Below are 21,863 nucleotides of genomic sequence, written 5' to 3'. Positions count from 1 at the left end.
GAAGCCAGACAAGTGACAGTCGATGAAGCATCACTAGTGCTATCCACGATGGCCACAGCCAGAATTCATCTGCAGTTGTATTAATGCACAATTATTACAAATACTAATACAATAACAATGTCCCACTGGCAGAAAAGTGATGGCACTTTGTTAGCATGAACAACAAAATAATGTTCCTTTACCAAAGGAGAAAAATTCTTTTGCATAAACAGAAAAACTTACTGCTTACAAAGACAATGTAGGTAAAAAGTCTGTTCTCTGTTCCACAGATAACAAATTCTTGTTAAATATGGCATATAGAAAAATGACATTTGAATTTTAGTTCATGCAGCATCCTTCCCTCTTTGAGGAAATGATGCAGCTTTGATCAATTTTTTCAGAGTTACTTTGTGTTCAGAGACAGGGCTGTCAATTAGTCAATGAGTAATAAATTTTAAAAGTCAATTAGTAGGAAATTATCTGTTTCTGTATACTACTCCAAATCTGTCTCATGCTAATATCTGTGAAACCTAGCATGACTTACCTAAATTATCTGACAGATGTTCCCCTTCCCACTATCAACAGCTTCAATGGAATATTAAATATTTGTATTCAAGCTGACCTGTGGACTTCCTTAAACTAATTCTCACGTCTGTCTAATGTCAATGCAAAGCTGCAATTTCTATTGAATACATTAGAATACGCACCACCTAATGAAGCAGCAAGCCAGGTAATTTTTGGTACACAGAGTTGTTTAAATAAATCTATAGAATAAGATTAATGTTCAGTATAAGGGAAAAGGTTATATACATACATATATATATATATGTATATTTAAGCCTGGTTTGAATCCATTGCATAGAAGTGCAATATGACTCCTTAACTCCAGACTTTTATGTTGGAGAAGTGACAGAGAATGTGACATTAAATGATGGAAACAATAAATACTGGGGAGTTTGATGGGCACTGACTTTCATGTTGATTGGACTTCTGTCCCATTTCTGGTATGTGCTATTTCTTATCTATTAACCTTTGTGTTATTGTCAGATCCAAAAGAAATTCCAGCAGCAGAAGCTGTCCTTGCAATGTGGGTGGCCATGTCCACTCATGCATCAGTCAACAGAGACCTCTAAGATTAAACAGATTTTAAGGTTGTCCTTGTGTCCTTGAACCAGCATACTGGATAAGTCTGATATTCATGCATAAGAGAAATAATTCAAATTTAATGAACAGTCTGCCTTGGATGTATGAACATATCCAGGCTGCATTCTTCTTGGGCCATCATTTGGACTGGAAAACTGACAGCCTGCTTTTTCTCATTGGTGCTTATTGCCACAGCTATCAGTTACTACTGGGACAGCTGCCCTAATGAGGGGAAATACAAATGTGAGTGAATTGTCATGGAGAGAAGCTGCACAAGACTGAGAGATGAGGTTATATTGAGTAGCAGAGCACAGAAACTCCTGGGCATTTCATGGTTTTGGCATCTACTGGTACTGGTGTTTTGCAACTTCTGCTGCAGGTAACAGCGGAGGGAGAATACTGCTAGCCACCTGGCTCCATCTACCTGATACAAAGTCAGGAGGACACACTTCCTTTGAAAAGTCCTTTTCTCCCCCTTACCACAGCTACACAGATCTTTTCAGGTCCGCTGCTGTCACTATGGTTACAGTCAGCCTCTCCAGGAGCTCTTGTTTCGTACCACTGGCCATAAAACCAGCAGCAAAGCAATAGCGCTGGGCATGCCACTGGCACGGGCATCAGTAGGATGGAGCCTGAACCTCTGCCTGGCTGCAAAGGCAAGAGGAAGAGGCAGCAGAGCTGGCTGGAGAACTGGATGACCCAAGAGTTAAAAACAAGAAACAGGAGATCAGATGGCAAAAAAAAACTAATGCAGAAATAGAGTCATAGAATCATCAAGGTTGGAAAAGAACTTCAAGACCATCAACCACCAACCTGACCTACTGATCCCTATCACTTAACCACGTCCTCTAGTGCCACATCCACACGTCTCTTATGTACCTCTAGGGGTGGGGACTTCATCACCACTGCCCCAGGCAGCCCATTCCAACTCTTGACCACCCACTTTGTGAAGAAATTCTTCCTGATGCCCAATCTAAACCTCACATGGCACAACTTGAGGATGTTTCCTTGTGTGTCCTATCACTTGTCACTTGAGAAAAGAGACCAACACCCTCCTCACTGCAGCCTCCTTTCAGGCAGTTGTAGAGAGCAATAAGGTCTCCCCGCAGCCCCCTCTTCTCCAGACTAAACCACCCCATTTCCCTCAGCTGCTCCTCACAGGACTTGTGTTCCAGGCCATTCACCAGCTCTGTTGCTTTCCCTGTACATGCTCAAGCAACTCAATCTCTCTCTTGTAGTCGGGGGCCCAAAATGAACACTGTATTCGAGGAAATAACTCAAAATGCATGAAATAGAGAATCCTACATGCTTTGCATCGTCAAAGACATTGGCATCTCTGGTTCATAATCCAGGTACCAGGTGCGATGAATCAGCCTCTAGACATGCCTGCTCTCCATGTAGGTGCCTGAAGGTGAGATTAACACAGACCAACTCTTTCTAGTTATTTCCAAATCTGTTAAGATTTTTTTTTTGAGCATTTGTCTCAAAAAGGATATTCAGCTTTGTAGTCATCCATATATCTTCTCCTTTAGGGTCTTCATTATGAAGCTGAAAGCACAGTTACAAAGAGTCAAGAAATAAAACACAACTCCGGGTTATTCTTAACAGCAAAAAGCCCTCCCAGCTGCCTATATAGCCCTCAGCCAGATCTCCCTGTGCATCCTATCGGTCAGGCTGTGACATGGGGCTCATAGAACCAGCTCACCAGGAGACTTCTCAACACCCAATATAGAGTTTTGTTATAGGGCAACCCCAAACCCAGATCTGTGTAGGCCTAGGCAGCTCCCCCCATGGTCTCACCTTATACAAGATGGTTCCTATTTCCTATATGTTTTGTATTACAAATGTGATTTCCTGTTTTTTGTTTTTGTTTGTTTGTTTGTTTGTTTTTGGATGTGTGGGGTGTGGGGTGTATGTGTGTGTGTTAAAATTCAAAAGCAACATAGCTCCAGTAGGTCATATAGTAGGTCACATCACTTTACTCTGAATTTAAAAGTACTGATGTGCTCTACTTGTCTCACCCTTTTAAAGCATCTTAGCTTTTTAGAAAAATCATCATGCTCAAGAAATTCAGGCAACCTGCTAGTTGAGGATGAGATTTGTTTGAAATACCTCTCAAACCTCTCAGGGTCAAGTGTTCCCAGCTTTTCTCAAGAAAATCTTTGTATAAAGTGGTCACTGGAAGTCCATCTGCTGACTGTAACAAGAGGAACAGAGGAGCCTCATGTAGAGCTGTACTGAGCAAACATGATATGGATGTAAATACGACATATTTTCATAGTTTGTACTCAAGAAACTGATTATTTGTTGCTGAATGTACAAATAATGGGAGATGAATTAATTTAACAACTTAAAAATGTTTCTGTACTGCTGCATTTAACAAATCTTGCAATGTTTTCCTTTTGCATACTCTGTTCATGACTTAGCAACATGCCAGTTTATAACAAAAAATTTGGAGGATCTCTTAAGTCCTTTCTTCTAAACTCAATTTGCAATACATAAATTTTACAGTAATAGTACAAATTGTCTAATTTATCTTTTACTTAAATATTTTGACAAAGCAAAAATATAAAATGAGCTGAATATTAACAATCATGGGTTTTAGTGGTACAGTTGAGACTCTCAGTGACTGACACTGCTCATAACAATAAGGACGGATTCAGAAATTGTCCAGGCTTTCACATTAAGCTTGGTTCAGAATACGTACACTGGACATTAATAGAAAGTTATATCACTAACTACATACTTTCTCTACTGCAAAGTTGAAAACTATTTCACTTGCAGCAAGTGAAGCTATTCTAAATTTCTACTGGGAGAAAGCAGCAAACTCTGAAACTTTTTTTTTTATTTCTTCGATAATTTAATAGTTAAAAAGAAACCTCATGTCTTTTTGAAAGTCAAGACATTTACACTCTTGTCAGTACTACCAAGAAGATTTCAGAGTCATTCTTAATGCCAGTAGTGGATCATGAAGTATCCGTAGCTCCCAGCTGTTTCTTTCTTCTGATATCAATTGACACTACAACATAAATAACTGACTGTGAAGTACACAGGGAAAACTATGTGTATGCCTGCACAAATGCATGCTTCTAGCTCCCCCATAGCACTCCACTAATGCTGAATTTCTATGAATGGAAATTAACACTTCTAGGGTAAATGAAACGTTACTAAAATTTGTCTGTATAGTAATAGTATGCTATCGTAATGCTAAAGATGGTGAATAGAGCTGGTAGACAAACATGGACACTGTGGTTATAGCCATTCTCACTATTGGAATATGAGACTCATATACGAGGCTCAAATTCTCAAATATGAGAATATTCAAATTTGTCAGGTACCTAATGCTTCTGGTCAGCAGTCAGTAACATACACATTACGTGTTTTTCCAAATGAAATCCCTGTCCATATTCAAACACTGCAGATGAGAAAGCACTTGAATCTGGAAATCCAAATGTTTGTATCTGTTCTGCAAAAAAGAAGGAGATTTAGTTAGCATTGAGAGCCTGAGAACACAAACACCTTTCCTCAGTGGACACAGGCACCATTTGAACAGTTATTTTGGAAGAGATTGTCCATAGAAAAAGGAACTTGAACTTTTGAGCATTGTTATAACGGGAATCCCAAGCTTTCAGGCTACCTATGAGTTTAAAATCTCTGGGTTGTTCTGATTAAAAAAAAAAAAAAAAAAAAGTAGTAGTAAAAAAGCTGCTGTTTCATACTGTCACAGAGCACAGTCCCTAAGCAGTATTGTGTCACTGGTGCGATAAATGAAAATGGTGCAGTGTGTCTTTGCATGCCACACGACTCGGTTATCACTTCCCATGCACGGATCTGTGTGCACCGAGTGTACACACCGGGTTTTTCGGCTGATTAACAACACGCACGTCGTCTGCTTGGATTTGTTCTAACAGCAGCTTGAAGTAATCGCTACCAGCACCATTTCACTCAGGCCCCACCCACCTAAATCACTTCACTCCCAAACTAAGTTCAGACGATTTATGTTAATACATGTACGCCACATTTCCGAAGACTCGGCAGATCGCCGGCAGGCTTCAATGACACGGCACAAGCCCCGGGCTGCTGCTGGGGGCGATGCACCCTCCGTCCCCCGCCTAGCGTGGCACGGCGTTGTGGCCGGGATCTTTGGGATATCAAACAGAAAACCCTTCAGGGGGCATCTTTAGGACAGCTTTGATCAAATCATTAACATCCAGTTCGCGTGCAGTTTGGGGGAAACCTCGGCGAATCCTTTCCAGACTTATCCACAGCACCGTACCGCAGACAGAGGCAGCATCAGCGGCTCCGCCAGACTTCCCCATTTGTGCAAGGTGCTTTGCATTCTTCATTTTCATTTTTGTTCTTATTTTTTGTCGTGTGTGTGTGTGTTTTGCTTCTTTTTCTTTTTTATTTTTATTGTTTTTTTATTTTTATTTTTATTTCTATTTTTTATTATTTTATTATTATTATTTTTTAATTTTCGCGGAGGATGATTCTCACCGGGCCAGCTCTAGAGGACAGCCCGGGTCCCACCGCATCCCCCCCACCCCCCTACCCTCACCCCACTGCCCTTTTGGGGCCCCCAGACCCCCCCCTCACCCCTTCCCCCGTCCCCGGGGCTCCCCTTTAAGGTGGGGGGGGAGGCACACCGGGCTGCCACCGGGCTGCCACCGGGCTGTCACCTGACTGCGCCGGGCCACCGCCGGGCTCCGTTCCGCCCCCTGCACCGGGCTGGGGGGCGGCGCTGCTGCGGCAGTACGCGGGGATTAGGCTGCGGGGAGGATTAGGCTGGAAATAGCAGCAGCAGCAGCAGCAGCGGCGGCGGCGGCGGCTGCCGGGCGTGGACGCCCAGCGCATCCCCGGTGGCGGCGGGAGGGGGCAGCGGGCAGCCCGCCCCGCACCGCCCCGCACCGCCCCGCAGCGCTCCGCACCGCACCGGGGGGGCTCTCGGGGCCGGGCCGGGAGCGGCGGCGGCAGGAGGACGGGAGGGAAGGACGCACGGACACACGGACAGGTCGGTGCTGGAGCCCGCCGGGATGCTGCATGGCGACCCACACCTTTTGCTGGGGGGGGGGGGGGTAAACGGGGACGGGGAGGCGGTGGGAAGGCGGAACATGGCGTGCCGAGCCGTGCCGAGCCGTGCCGAGCCGTGCCGAGCCCCCGCCCGGGAGGCTGCGGGCAGGTGATGGAGGAGGGGGGGGGGGGCGATTTCCTTCCCCCCCTCCCCCCGTCTCATCGCTGTTTGTGCTCCATCTCGGGCTTATCGTTATCCCCCCACCCCCCCCTCCTCTCCCTGCGGTGTCTAAAATACCATTTATTTTTATTTATTTTTTTGCCCCAGAAAGGCTTACACAACGGGGCGGCGGGGAGGGGAGGGGGGTGGGATGCCGAGGGAGCTTTGTGCGGCCGCGGGCCCCCCGCCTCCCCCCGGCCCTACAGCCGGCCTAGCCCCTTCCCCTCCCGTGTTTTCCGCCTCTGCAGAGCAGGCAGCAGCGAGAACCGAAGATGTCGGGTCAGACGCTGACGGATCGCATCGCAGCTGCTCAGTACAGCGTTACGGGATCAGCCGTAGCCAGAGCCGTCTGCAAAGCCACCACGCATGAAGTGATGGGGCCCAAGAAGAAGCACCTGGACTGTAAGCATCCCTCTGCCCAGCCGCAGCGGAGGCCCCGGGCTAAGGAGGCTGCCTGCGGCGCTCCGTAACGGGGCTTTGAGCCTTTTGGCTGCCGTGCTTGCTGTAATCCAGCTCGCAGATCGAAAGGGTTACGAGAAATCTCCAGGAGAGGATGAGTTGTTATTGCATTTCTCCTCACATTGCATAATACCGCTCTTTCAGCCATTTTTTTTTTTTCCCTCTTGACCTTTTAGCCGGGAAGGCAGCGCAAAGCGTGCCTCCCGGCACCGAGTCCCTCAGGGAGCGGAGGGGATCGGACCCATGGCAAAATGGGCACACGCTTGTCACTGCCTCCCTCAGCCTCCCCAGCGATGGATGGTGCTGGGCAGGGACAGCGACGCTGTGCCAGGAGCTGGCCAAGCACTGACAAGAGCAAGGCCATCTCCATTAGATGGTGGCATGTCGAAACGGTCAGGGAGCCCGATAGCACTGTGCTGTGGGTTGGAACAGCCTCTGGAGAGTTTAGGGGCTGTTGCTGAGGTCCCAAATATCTGAGAGCAACTTCACGATCTGCCTTGGTGGTTTCCACCGTCTCTTATTGAAGATGGCTGGTGGCTTTGTCTCACAGACTTTTAATCTATTCCGGACTTGCATGAGCTAGTTAATGCATGAGACAAGGTTGAAGTCAAAATGTTTCTTATAAAGCAGTGAGCTAGTAATGCTTTGTCTTGACAATTCTCTTTCTTTTCATCCCACTCACTGTCAGCCCCTTCTTGGAGACACCAAGGAGTTAGGATGGTGAAAGTACTTAATTGTATGATGTTAATTGGCTTTGTTTACCAGTAGTAACTCTGTCTTGCTTTGGACTCAATATAGAAACAGCAGGTTTTAGTGTCGCCTAAAACTAAGTGTTTTTTCCTTTTTTTTTTTTTTTTTGAAATGCTAGGGACACCTGGTAAGAAATGCTTTCAAGTAAAGATAAGCAGGGTTTTTTACCAAGAAGTCTCTTGGCTGCTGTCCATTACAAAATAATACTGGTGCAGGTGCATGTAAATACAATTCTGATGATGCTGTATTTCTTCAAAGGAGGTAGTATTACTTCTGGAAAATAACTCCAGATCTTGGTGCTAATGGCTTCAGAGCTAACCCCATAAGTGGCATCCCACATGTCAGCCTTCAGGCTGACGTACTCTTTATGTATGGCGATGAGATGCTGATGTAAGCGGCCTTGACTGAGGACTGGCTTGAGCATAAACTGTTGTTAAAATAGATCAGCTGTCTTAATATCATATAGTCTCACTTTTTTTTTTGTGTGTGTGTGTATGTTTATTAAAAAATATCCTCTGACTAGTGTAGATAAGCCACTGAATATAAACTTCTTGGTTATTGATATCTCCTGTGTTGATGTTTGGTAGCTGTCGACGCTTCTCAATCTGTAGGCTGTGTATGGACAGTCCTACTGTATCTGTTACTAGAAGCTTTAGTTTTTTTAAAGAAGCTTAGTTCTTGTAATTAAAGCAATGCCATGTCTGTTTAATATTAATATATACACATATTTTACACACAGAAATAAAAGTACTTTCTGGAATGGGCAGGATTAAAGTGAGGTAGAAATAGTTTACAAGCGCTATATTAGGGTCTGGAAAGGGATTGTGCTTGGATATTGGTGCTAATATTACTACTTCAGAAAATGAGACTGGAGGAGATTGAAGCCTGTCATATTCTATGCAATTTCATACCCACCTACATGTAAGATGCATGGGAGAAAGAGAAAGGATCATTTCCTGGGAAGATACATCCTTGTCTGTGTTATCATCTGTTTTCCAAGCTGTATGCAAGAGTTGAGCATTTAACTATCTGATATCGTTAAAGACAGAATTTTGTCAGTGGGAGATACACACATTCAAAACTGTGGACTATAAATGAAAAATCAAGTTCATTTTTAGAAGAGAAAATATTCTCAGGCTCTGAGACCTGAGGCATCTCCTTAGAATTGTGAATTGTTAAGCAGTTCCTTGAACTCGGATGTGTATCTTGTGAACAAGTGTTACAATGGGCCTTACATTGTAATGAGAGCATAAATTAAAAGTTCATCCTCTGAAAGAGTAATACCTCAGTACATGCAGGAGGTACTGCTAGATGGAGGTCGGGCTCTGAGTCACGTGGCTGACTGCATTTCCAGTTGGTTAAGTAGCGTATGAAAATGTGGAGAAGGGAATGCAAGGTAAGACTTGCCAGTGCCTTAAGATAAGTTTTGAGTTGAGGTGTGAAGGATTTCAGTGACTAAGACTTTAGATACCAGAGAAGATAGCTGCGCTCCAATCACCTTGTGCTTTATTAAAAGCTACGATTCTACTGTCAGCGTGGTGGTACTGTGCCCTTAGGGATCTCTGTAATTTTATTTGGCGTCTTAGGTTGTGTGACATGACACCAGGCCTCTATCTTCCGGTGTCCTGCTTAGCAGCTGGGCTTTGTAAATTAAATGGAAAGATCAACTATTTAACATGAATTAGATAGTCCTGAGAGGATGCGACATGATGCCTGTCCTCATAACTTTTCTACAGAATGTATTAGTTCTGTAGGTTTTTAGAAAGGTGGCAGATGACAAGGTGGTTTTTTTTGTGTGTGTGAGTAGAACTTAAATAAAGGCAACTTGCTCTGACAAGTAAACAGCATGATTTGAGCATGAGTGCATGTGTGTCGAGAAGAGAATAGAATGAAGAGTCTTCTATGAATAAAAGCTGAGCTGCTGAGTGTTTGCCTTTGTGTGACTTTTTGTACTTGCACATCTTACAAGTCCAGGCTTTAATATGGATGCTGCTGTCCTTTGGCATGGACTCTGGATGCTGCACAGACTTGTTATGTAATGCAGAAGTACTAAAGTATGGTTAGGTTGCTAATATTCATTACTAAGATTTACCACTTTCTTGAATTCCGGCTCTCATACTAGTTAATTTTCAGCAACTGATGGAAGTAGTGCTAGGTAGCATTAAATAAATTCCCAAGTCTCTGTTGGGAGAAGAGGAGCATAAATCTAGGACGCTGTGATGGTTTGGGGCAAGGTGCTGCAGTTAGCACAACAGAGCTCTGATCCTTGTGGACTTACCGAACTGTTAGCACCCCTGCCGCAGTTTCTTTATTCCAATAGAGGTCTTAAAGTTAGCACAATGATATTGATTCAACTCCCTCAGCTAATTGTGTTGTGTTAAATAAATTACAATTAGATACAGCAAGCAAGGGAAGCGTTTACATGGTGAAATGGGGATTAGCAACTTGATTTTTTTGGAAGCAGTGAAAAGGGCCATTGTGCAATGGGTGGGTGAGGTATATATGGGCTGTGTTAAAGATATATGAGCTCTGGTAATTCAACTGGGAGGGCAAGCCTAGAGCCTGGCACAGAAGTTTCCTTCTCAGAATTGCTCTGAAAGATGTGTTAATGCTTTACTGAGAGTTTGATTATGTGGGGCAAGCAAAAGCCAGCTTCCAGACTTGGATGTGGTGGCTCTGATGGTATCAACAGGGAGAAGCTTTCAGAGAAAGGACATAACTTTTAAATGGTAAAACACATGATAGATCAGAAAAAAAATAAGTAAATCTGAACAGAGCTCCTTTTATAAAGGTTTTAGCTCAGAAACAGACCAGTGATTTTTCTTTTAGGGAAGTTAAGTGGAAACCAGCGAGGCTGTTGCATGTGTGGATGGTTGTAACAAGTTCCCATTTCTGAGAAGGATCGAAATGGCTGGGATTTTCCTTGACTGTGTTTTGTCAAGTGAATTGTTTTGCAGCAGGAGGAAGTTCTGGAGTGTGTAGTCTAAAAAGACCGTGTAATGCCTCCTTACTTCCTTGTGAGGTAGAAGGCCCTTCCAGAGGCCTGATCAAAAGCCAGGAGACTTTTACGAAAAGTGAAAACAAAGCAGATGAAGACCAGGACTGAATTTTCAGTGGCTATGGAGTTGACCTGGGTGTATATTGCGGGAGCAGTAACGTATTGAAGGTTGGACCAGATGATCTTGGAGGTCTTCTCCAACCTAAATGATTCTATGACTCTATGATTCTGTGTATTTCCATCTCAGGTCTGATTTGGCACACGTCTGTGGCTGACAAAAACTCTAAAAATAGATTTATAGTTTAATTTACATTGGTAACTGAAATGCAGGGCTGCTGTCAGTATTTTCCTGATACAGGTACTTGTCCTTGCAGTGTTTTGCCTTTATCCTTCAAACTGTGTGGATGACCTTAAGGAATTTGAATTATTGTGTTCTACAGCATTGAAACAGAAATGCTGATTGTTCAGAAGCAAAGAGTTAAGCTTTCTTCCTGTGCTCAGTAAATATAAACTCCCACAGGTTACTCTTAGGGACCTCTGTCTCATTACTGTGTGTGATTACAAAATTACATATTGCTGGCTGGATTTTGGGAAAGGTGGAAACCAGCACAGCTATCTTCAGTCACTCAGCAAAGGCGCCTGTTAACATTTACTTGAGTGTGTCTTTCAGAAGTTGTTTGCTATTGTGGTAATTTGGAGAGCATTCCAGGTCTGTTGGCTCTTGTGGCCCTTTTCTGAAGGGAGTAGTGCAGACATTTGAGTACTGCAATGCTCTGCAGTCTGGGTGATGCTTTGTCTTGATGGCTGTGGATTATCTTCTAAAAAAAATAATTGCTGAGAACCAAATCTCTGTACAAATTGTGTTTGATCCTTCACACTTTGCTAATGAAACTACTAAAGTACGTAGAGATATACAAAAATAATTTGTCATAATTTCCATATATGAGAGAACTGGTTTTGGAAAATTGTCATTGAAGATCAGTTGTAGTACAGTGTCTTGTTTTTGTTTTCGCAGCTGGGCTGCACTCTGCATTGTGAATTCCTTCTTGACATCCTACTGAATCTCTTTTTTTTTCACAATGGAAAAGAAAAATTCCAAGCAAGTAATTATTTACTTAAGTAATCCATTTAGTAATGGGTAATGGATTAGCATTTTTTTTTTCCTGAGAGGAGTTGTCATCACTCTCCATGCTGAATGGTGCTCTATTTCTGTGGACCTCTCTCATCTGCTTTCTCAAAACAGTATTGAAGACTTCCATCATTTGGAGATGGGTAGATCTCTAAGTAGGAATACAAATATCTGTCACGGGTAAGGAGAGCTAATATGAAGGCTTTTTAGATTAGTTGATCCTGAATATTTCTGTGACTTTAGCTCTTAGAACATCCTTGTCCCACTTAAATACTGTTTTTAAGGCATGTGTACCAACAGAAGGCTGCCCTTTTAATTAAGTTAAGACTTGGGCAAGCAATACTTTTTTAAAAATATGTTTGAAGCTGGGGTGGAAGCCCTGATGTCATGCTGATGACAGATTTTAGGATTCAGATTGGGTGGGATCACTTGATCTTGCGCATCAGAACTGTTCTGCCGTTTTATGGTACAATGCTTAATGAAAGGGAGGATAGGAAACAGAAGAGTGGGTAAATAGTGTAATATTAAACTTTCTTTTATCTAAACAGTGTAACTTGATAAAGTTAGATTGTTAAGTCCTACCCTCCTTGCCCTCAGCTGAAGACATATTTGTAGTCTGTTTGCAACAGTCATCAAGATCCTCATGTTAAACATGCTTTGCCAAGGTTGTGAATGACCAGTCTGGGGAGAAGTAAGGCCTTTCTGCTGTAGTGACTTCTGTTAGTAGACCTTGATAATGGAGTAACCATGCCTTTTCTGCTTTCTTTGCAGTCCTTTGTTCATGAGACGGTCAGTATGACATGTGGCTACTTTTCTTTTACATAAATGCAGTCTTGCATTTTCTAGTTCTGCACAGATGAAAAAAGAGGTGTGATTTTTTTTTCTTCTCCTGAAAGAGCAGAGCAATAATACAGTGACTAGTCCCTAGTTTTCATCACTTCTATTTAGTAGTTGAATATGTCTCATCACAGCTTAGTAGTGTTTACTCCGCTAGATCCTGGGCAGCAGTGATTGAATGTCTTTTTTAAAAAAAATAATTTTAAAAAATCTGTACTCTTATTTCCACGGTTTGATTTGATCTGTGCATCTGACTTCCTGACCTGGCTCTTAAAACTTCTGTCTTCTGTATGCACCTTCTGTATGCCTGTCCAACTAGTGAGGACTTTTCTTTAGTCTCCAAGAAAGTACTCTGTTGGACTGGTTGGTCCATCCATCTATGTCTCTGTTTCTTGAAAGATCCTCTGAAGTGCTTAAAAGTAGATGGCAGCCACGATAACTCTGCATTTTGGATGCTATTAATCTTCAGTGCTTCTTGCTGCATAGAGAAAACAGCAGCAGTGGGTGATTCTTCCTTCTAGCCCCTTGGAGTCCTCTGCTATCTTGAGGCCCACTTGTGGTCTGAGAAGCTGCTCTACTGGGAATAGTCTTTGAATTGAGAGGAAACTGTAACCAATTAGAGAATTGTTGCCCCATTGGTCTCTTCTTCTGAAGAAATAGTAATATAGCAGAGGCACATCTGCATCTGGTATCTTTCTGCGTGTTTTCAAAATACTTGAAGCTGCTGGCACTCTTCCTGCCTTACTTATGTTTCCCTCAGTATTGGAAGTCCATGGTGAAGTCTTGGCAGTAGGGGGCTGCAGGGTGTCTCCTGTCAGAAGCTACCCTGGTCCAGACACAGCCAGCTCCACCACAGACCTGTGTGGTGGTTTTATCCTGCTGGGCAGATGAGCTACACCACAACAGCTCTCTCAATCCCCCTCCTCAAAGGGAAAGGGGGAGAAAATACAATGGAAAGGGCTCAGGGACTAAGATAAGGACAGGGAGATGAGTCAACAGTTATTGACATGGCCAAAACAGACTCAGTGTAAAAAATTAATATAATTTATTGCCTATCAGTAGTGGACTAGAACAGTGAAACTAAAAACACTTTCCCCCCCATCAACCCTCTTCCAACTCCTCCCAGGAGGAACAGGGAATGGGGGCTGTGGTCAGTCCCTGACGCTTCATCTTCACCACTCCCTCACGGTCCCTCTCTGCCCCTGCTCCACGCGGGGTCCCTCCCACGGGATGCCGTCCTGCCCGAACTGAGCCTGCGGGGGCTGCCCACAGGCAGCAGCTCTTCAACAACTGCTCCCACACGGCTCCGTGCCACGGGGCCCATCCCCCAGGAGCAAACTGCTCCAGCACGGGTCCCCCACGGGCGGCAGCTCCCCCCAGACCCCCTGCTCCTGCGTGGGCTCCTCTCCACGGGCTGCAGCTCCGGCCCGGGGCCTGCTCCTGCGGGGGCTCTCCATGGGCCGCAGCCTCCTCCAGGCCACATCCACCTGCTCCACCGGGGGCTCCTCCACGGGCTGCAGCGTGGAGATCTGCTCCGTGTGGGACCCATGGGCTGCAGGGGGACAGCCTGCTCCACCAGGGGCCTCTCCACAGGCCGCAGGGGAACTGCTGCTGCCTGCCTGGAGCACCTCCTGCCCTCCTGCTGCACTGACCCCAGGGGCTGCAGGGCTGCTTCTCACTCATTTCTCACTCCTTTCTCCCAGCTGCTGTTGCACAGTAGATTTTCTTCCCTTCCTTAAATCTGCTCTCCAGAGGCCCACCCAGCGTCACTCCCTGGCTCAGCTCTGGCCAGCAGCAGGTCCCTTTTGGAGCTGGCTGGAGCTGGCTCTGATCTGCCATGGGTTGGGCTCTGCTCACAGAGGCCACCCCTGCAGCACCCATACTACCAAAACTCTGACACGTCAACCCAATACACTATCTTAGGATACAGCTGAGTTGGTGACACCTCTGGGAAAACATATTTAAGAAAAGTCAGACACTACTGCCCAGGCAGCAGAGAAGGGGTTGAAAGTGAGAAAAAAGTAGAGGGAACACCAAGGTCAGAGGTGGAGCAGGAGGCACTCTGGTGTTACAGCAGATATCCCCCACACATAGCCCATGAAAGTGACCACTCTTCTCACACAGGCTGCCCCTACAGCACCCCCACTTCCAAAACTGCGCCACATACACCCCCTACCCCTGAAGGAAAAAAAAATAAATAAATAAATAAAAAAAAAGGAAAGGCCTCCTGCAGTCAGCTGCACACATATGGTGTTGCTGAATAAGCTGGCTCCAATCTTTTCGGGAATGGAGGGAAGGCACTATATCCCTTCCCTTAGTCTTACTATAGTCTAAAGATGAGTCAATTGTTCCAAACAGTATCATTAACTTCATATGTGCTGTTCCTTTTTGGAGCTTATTTTCAAGGCACAGATCAGAATGTTGGTTAGGTTGGAAAAGGACAAGTTCTGTTATGTGCATAGGGAAAATATAAAAGGCATAAAATCAGTTGCACCAATGAGTATCTGATGAAACTTGAATTGCCATACTTCAATACATACAATGTAGATTAGGAATAATATTCTTCCTGGTTTGGAGAGATGGGTTTCAAATACTACGAAAACTGAACAGCAAGGAATAAAGCAATCTGGGAAATTGGGGTTGAAATCTCAGCATGGGACTTCCAGTGTGCTAAAAGAACGGGTAATCTAGCACTAGTCTGAACCCTGAACTCAAACTAAATGATATGATATAAGAAGCCTTGCTAGGAGCTTTGCAGGCACTGATCATTAGCAGCAGGGTTTGCAACAGTATTTGTGTTCCCCTGAGTCAGCAGTACCAGTAGGTTTGCAGTGTGAAACTTCACTGGTGAGTTGATGCTAGAGTATCCCACTCCATCAGACTCAGCATGGTTGGTTACCTTCCCTAGTGGCCAAAATTTTGCTTGGATGAGAGTTTGATGGCTTGAATAAAACAGATGTTGGCAATTGCTGGAAGGCAATCAGAATACTTGGCAGAGGCTAGCTTGTCACTTTGCAGAGTATGGTTGTCTGCTTTTTTCTGGAGCCTTGCAAACCACATGCTAGACCCCTAAAACTGTTTTTAATACTTGTAATTTCACTATTTTGATCATATTTACTTCTCTCTGGAAAACAATTTGAAGTAAGTTTTGCAAGGGTGGGTTCATATCTAGTAGTCAGTAAGGTCCTTGTGCTCATAAAAATTAATCTCTTCAGGTTGTGAAACATTTGTTGAAGCAGTTGACAGTTCTAGTCCACTAGAGAGGGAGTATACCAGCAGCCTGGACTAGTGCTACAAATGGTATTGGACGTCAGCCTTGGAAGACTTGACCATATCACCATGAACGTACATGGAATACTAGAACAGTGTTTTCTATGCTGCTGGAAATTGCACGGTGCCTCTGAGGTTTGCAGTTTATTCCTGGGCATAGTATATAGCAAATGGCATCAATATTACCACTGACTCCCAGACTAACCAAGTCTAAATACCCTCCTGCTCCTCCTCCCTGTCCAGAGTAATGTGATTTCATGCTTTGTTTTAGATTGTATCTGTATCTCAACTTAGTTTAATGAAAGGAATTGGATGCTGAAATGCCCTGATGTCATGCTAATGTTGTATATTTGTATAATCTGTACTCTGGCCATTTGAACTGAGACAGTGTGTCAGTTGGCTTGCTGGAGTCTTTTTTTTTTCTTTCCTTTTTTTTTTTCTTCTAGCTATTGATAAAAATCAAAGGTGTATATTTGCAGAGGGGATAGTGTGAGTACACAGGCATGGCCATGCTTGAAGGCCACCAGGAAAGTACACCCTGCTCCTAATGTGTAATGAGAACTGCAAGTTGCTGACAGGATGTATCTGCAGCTTGAGTCTGACTTGTGACGGTCAACCTTTCCTTTGGTCATAAGCCAATATGCGAAATTACCACAGGTAGAAAGCAAGTTGGCAGGAACTCCTGATGCTGTAGTTGGGCCACAGACAGTTGAGCTGTGTACTTTGCCAAGGTGGCTTTAATTTCTCTTTACTGACTTAAGGAAGGAATGAAAAAGAAAGCAGTGTTTTGGTTTTTTTTGGTCCCCCCACCCCCCTATAGGTGTTTAGGAGACTAGGTTATGGCTGAGATGTGAAGCACGGGTAAGGGTAGATTAAGAGTTTGGTGTTCACTTGAGCTAAGATTGTTCTACCAACTATTTAAAGGACCAAAGAACATACCCTTTCAAGAAAGTGCCTTAAACTTTGCTAAATAGGTGGGATAAGACCATGGCACGACAACTGACAGTGTACTTGATCACTTCAAACTGAATCTTGGCTTGGCACAAGCATGGATGACACAATGGCAGCGGATGCTTCCATAGCAGATGGTCAGCTGTTAGCCTGCAGAGACTGGCAGGCTCTTGTGGCTCTGGCATAGTTTCTTTTTATCACTTAAGTCTATCTGATAGTTTACAGAATGTTCTAAAATGGTACTCCACAGAAACAAGAGGAAGACACGACTGCTCAAAGCATGAATAAAACATACTGACTTGTCGCCCACACCCTTAAAATTTATGCAAGTCAACAAGTTTCTGGGGAGGTCCTCAAAATGAGGCAGTGATCTTGCCATGGTGCAGGACTTCACTAGCTACAGCATGCATCTTTACACATAATTAAAGAGCCCACATAGATACACTTAAGTGAGAGTTCAAACTCTTTTTAAAAGGATTCTTCCTTTCACTTCTCATTTTGGAGAGTGTAGGACTTATATGAAAGGGGGAAGCCAGCTGGCCTGTTTCCTGACTCTGAAGGCTGCTGTTTCTCATTATATAGAGGTTGAATATAGACACAAGCTTTAACAAATCATTGCATCGGTTCTTTAGCAACCCTGGAGTTTTAAAACCCAACCTTTTCAAATCGAGGCTTGGGTTTGGAGCTTACTGCATGATTCTGGAATCCAAAGTACAGTAATTGTGCCTATAGCTCTTAATCCAACTTTTATAGCTTCATTTAAACCCATTTATAGGAGAATGTACATTCTGCTAAGGGGCAGCAAGCCAGAGGAAGTCAGCGTATCTAGTGTGCCAGTATTTTGAAAACATGTACAATTTATCATGAGTGATGCCTAGTTTCTGGCTCCTAAAACAGAAAACTATTTTCATATGTGAGCCTTGCCTATGACTTTCTTATGTGTTTCTTCATTCTAAGCCACATTGAGTCTTCCTGGCTTTGCTAAGCTTTATTCAAATGTTGAATCGTTCTGCTGTTTGTGAATGGCAAGAGTATTAACAGGCGAAAGTTGCAACGTGTACAGTAGGTGATCTTAAAGAACTTCCTCCTGTTTACCCTGAGGCTGGAAAATGCTCAGGCAGTATTATGAAAAGTTACCTTTCAAAACTCACCTCTGTAGTGTGCTTAGGAGTATAATTGACACTTCTTGGTATTCCAGTCTAGAGATGTGACTGCACGAAGCTTTACTGACTGGATTTAAGCCTGCCTGACAGGTTCCAACTTCCCCACTCATCAGGAGCTTGATACGAGATTTCCACTGCCAGTGGCAAATGCATCTTCCAGATGCAGTGGTGGCTTTGAGCTGTTAGATAGCAACTTACTACTGTCAGTTTCTTTTGAAAGTTAGTAGTCCTAACTGCATCTTCCAGCTCTCAGGTGGATATTCCGTTCAGTTTATTAGCAGAATTTTTTGCAACATTGAGAGATCTGCAGTATGTGAAAGGTTGCAGGTTTATGTTGAAATGTCAAGTCTACTGCTAGTTTGTTTCTCAACATTTCTGAGACTTAAACTCCCCTGTCTGGCTGGCAGAAGGAGAGGATTTGTGTTTAACTTGTGTGTTATAAGAAAATGATCATCAAGGAATTGCGTGTTTAGTTTCATCCTGTTGCATTTGTTCTTTTAGCACAGAGAGGGTACTCCTTCTAACCCCAAAGGATGTCAGTCAGCTTTGTAAAACCTGTTTTAAGATGCAGCATTTGCATATGAGGCAGCCTTCTGCTTTTAGGAACTCTTACTGTCTTTTTATTAGTTGCCTTACAGATAAGGGACAAAATGGATTGAAATGTTTACACCCATATTATAAAGTACTTGCTAATGCAACTATGCTTCAATATGCCTCAAGGAGAGTATAAAGTCATACTGTTGCACTGACTGCATGGACAAGTTTGTATAACACTTGGTATTCTTTTCCTGTAGATATGTCCACTTTTTCAGTGGGACTGTCTACATAGCTGTGCACATTTTATTCACAGTTAAGAATTTCAGCCCATTCTCAGCATTTGGTGCCTGCCAGCTCAATGGAGCACAGGCACTTCGGTCTTGTTTGGTTATTTTTCAGGCTGTCTATACTGAAGGTTATATCATCTTGTGACATCCACTGACAAAATATCTGGACTCTTAAAAGAACCCTGCTGAAGCAGCTGAAAAAGTGTGGCACCCTATCTGGCTATTGGAAGTTAGATCTGTCAGCCACTGGGGCTGCCTACTCAGCTGACCTGTTTGTATCAGGCAGGCAGTAGCTAATTAACATACCACTGAAGTTGCTTGCACATTCTCAACCCCACCCTCATTTTTTTCTATGTATTCAGTGTGTAACAGCTAAGCAATGGAGCTAAAACATCAGGCTGCTTCCAATATATCTTCAGTCTAATTCAGACTTGCAGTGAATTACAAACTGCTGTTCTGGGCAGGGTTGATAGGCTAGTGAAAATTTTGCTTCTAGACGTTTATTAAAAGCAAATGTTTTTCTCAGGAAAGTAGATCTTCTTGGGGGTGGAAAGCACTAAAGAGAGTTTATTCTTCTCAGAATAAAAATGATGGCAGCATGGCAACTCAAATAGCTCGTGCACCATGCCTCCATTGATTACCACTTTCTGCCAGATATGGTTGGAGTATACGATCAGCACAACATGTAAAGGCTAATTAGAAAATGCTCTAGAGCAGAGATTACAGTAAATGACTCCATACCACTGTGGCAAACACAGAACCCTTCCTTTTCCAGTGTAGCTGTGCTGTTCCGGATAAAAGCTGCAGCTGGTGGTTATTGATAGTTCAGTAAACAGCCAAATAATAAGAGTAACGAATTGATATAGCCAACAGGTAATGTTAGGTGTTGTTCACCCTCATGGAAGGATATTCACAGCTGGAATTCTGGTATTCAGTTACAGCAGTAACTGTACTAGGCCTTATTAGATTCTATACTTCTAAGAAATAATCTTGCAGCTATATATCCGGATAAAACTTGTTTTTGTGTATGCAACAAGACCGTGGATTTTGTATAGGGCAGTACAGAGACCAATGGGGCTGTGGTTGTGAATGTGTGCTGTGGTTGTACTGTGGTAAATGAATGTGTGTTTTGGCTAAGGCTTCTAGGCTTGAACTGATGAAGGAGTTGGCTTGTAGAATGAGGTATGAAACTTGCCATGACGGACAAAAGTTATTTTTTATGCAAAAAGTTAGTTAGCAAAAAATAGTTAATAAAAGGCTTTCTACTTCTAATAGTAGTAGTGTCTTTTTGTTTTGTTTGGTTTTTTTCCCCATCTAAGATGCTATATTAAGATAGGATGGAGAATGGCATTTCTCCAAAGCAATTGCTTTTATGAACTAACCTTATCATTTGGTGTCAACCAAATACAAGTGGCATTTTTGTATATCTTAAGCTGTTGAGAGTTGTCCAAGAAATGTCCGAAATGTCCGAGAAATCCAAAGGCGATATGTTGCTCAGCTGCTATTTGTAGTGAATCAGCAAAACAGAGCAGTGGTACTTTCAGCTCCAGAATAACTTGGTATTTCTTGTTGACACAAGGAAAATTGCTCATTACTTGTATTTTTCTACTAAAGACACGTATCTGTTGAACTAGTTGTGGACAGGATTTGTGTGAAGGGAAGCACTGAAATAGGAGTTCTGGAAGGCAGGAAGGGAACATAAAAGTGGAGATTTCTCCTCTTCCCCTTTCTTTGCTGAACCTGCATTCTTGCCTGAGACAAATTCTTTGGTAAATCAAAGCAAGTGAATTCTGTACAAGGAAGGTTCAAGAGTGAGCTTCTTACTTCTTTGGACAGGCAAAAAGATTCCATTCTTAATCATTAAGGCTATTCCCACTGTGAAGTCACTTGACAAAGCTGCCGTGGCTGTAGTCTGGTCTGAATGTCATCTTTCAATTGCATTAACTTCAAGGAGGTAATTCAAATATAAACACTAAAGGTGAAGCATTCTTCTGCTGTCAGTGGAGCTATAAGTTTTGGATTTTTTTTTTCTTTTAAACAGAAAGTATTTGTAGTTCATGGAACATTAAGTTGATTATTGCAAGATTTTTTAACACAGTATTATCACACCTTTTCCCCATTTTTAGTACTTAGGGAAGCCAAGCAACTTAGGGTTACATCCTTTCAGATCTATTAGAAAATTACCTGGCAGTTGGCTTCTATTTCCACTTTCCAAGAGAATTGCACCTGAACCTCTCAGGAGGAAAAGCCCTATATATATATGTATCATTGAGAACTGAAAGGGACAAAAATCCAATGTAGCTGCTTTAATACTGTTAATGAGCTAGGGTGGATTTTTTCCAGATAACTTATAGGCTTGGTATGCTGGGGAAGGAAGGGTACAGACTGTATGATAGTGCCTTGGAATAAGATGCAGCAATGTATATGGGCAGTAGATTTTTCAGTCTTGTTTCCAAAATCAAGATTTGGTGATTTAGAAAGTGGTGCTCTTCTGTATTTGAAAAGGAATAATAGGATAAGAAGATGATTCTAAGGCTAATTAAACTCTTAATTTGAGAAATATTTGTAGGAAGGTCTCAGAGAAGTCTGCTGGTACTCTGTACTCTGTCTCTCTGCAGACTCTTCATATAGGGAAGACAAAACTGTTTCTCTTATGCAAAACTCTTAATACTATGACTAGTATGAGTATGCCTATGAGGAGGCAGACAAAGAAATTGGATAACAGTTGTCTTGGTGAAGGATGAATTTGGGTGGTGGTATGTTAGGGAAGGAGGTCTGTGAGGTAAGGCTGGAGAGAGGACATCATAATCTCCTGAAGTATTTGTAGTCACATAGGCTATGTGCATTAGAGGGAATGTCTTTATAGTGCCTGGAGAACACATGTTTTGTGGAAAATTTAGGTTTATAGAGTTGGCATAGGCATGAAAGAGTGTAGACAATCTCTGGAAGATGATGGACTTCAATAATGCTGCTGGGTTGAAGGTGAGATGCGCTTAACTCTTGAGGCAGACTTCTGAAGAGGAAGGAGGAGACAGCATGAGTTGCAGTTCTTCACAGGGTCATATTATGTTGTATGTTTGGAGATAGAGCAAGCTGGGGGTGAAAAGAGTAGTAGATGCTAAACTTTATG

The 21,863-nt window shown here is 43.1% G+C and overlaps 1 protein-coding gene across 24 annotated transcripts in view; it reads left to right on the top strand.

The window, feature by feature from the left end:
• Window positions 1-4,810: 4,810 nt before the first annotated feature.
• The window catches only part of SNAP91 (synaptosome associated protein 91), a 73,258-nt gene continuing 56,205 nt past the window's right edge, over window positions 4,811-21,863 (top strand). For 5 of the 24 annotated variants that reach the window (XM_083828695.1, XM_083828686.1, XM_083828684.1 and 2 more), the window contains exons 1-2: window positions 5,884-6,133; window positions 6,601-6,754. In XM_083828695.1, coding sequence (XP_083684821.1) covers window positions 6,625-6,754 — 130 coding nt within the window. In that variant the 5' untranslated portion in view covers window positions 5,884-6,133; window positions 6,601-6,624. Of the gene's footprint in view, window positions 5,451-5,878; window positions 6,134-6,600; window positions 6,755-21,863 lie in introns of those variants that run through there. The other 19 variants (XM_083828692.1, XM_083828690.1, XM_083828702.1 and 16 more) reach the window with 10 other exon arrangements.

The sequence above is a fragment of the Anser anser genome (assembly GCF_964211835.1).
Source record: "Anser anser genome assembly, chromosome: 3".
In the NCBI taxonomy this organism is placed as follows: Eukaryota; Metazoa; Chordata; class Aves; order Anseriformes; family Anatidae; genus Anser; species Anser anser.
This window is presented reverse-complemented; position numbering and strand designations above follow the sequence as displayed.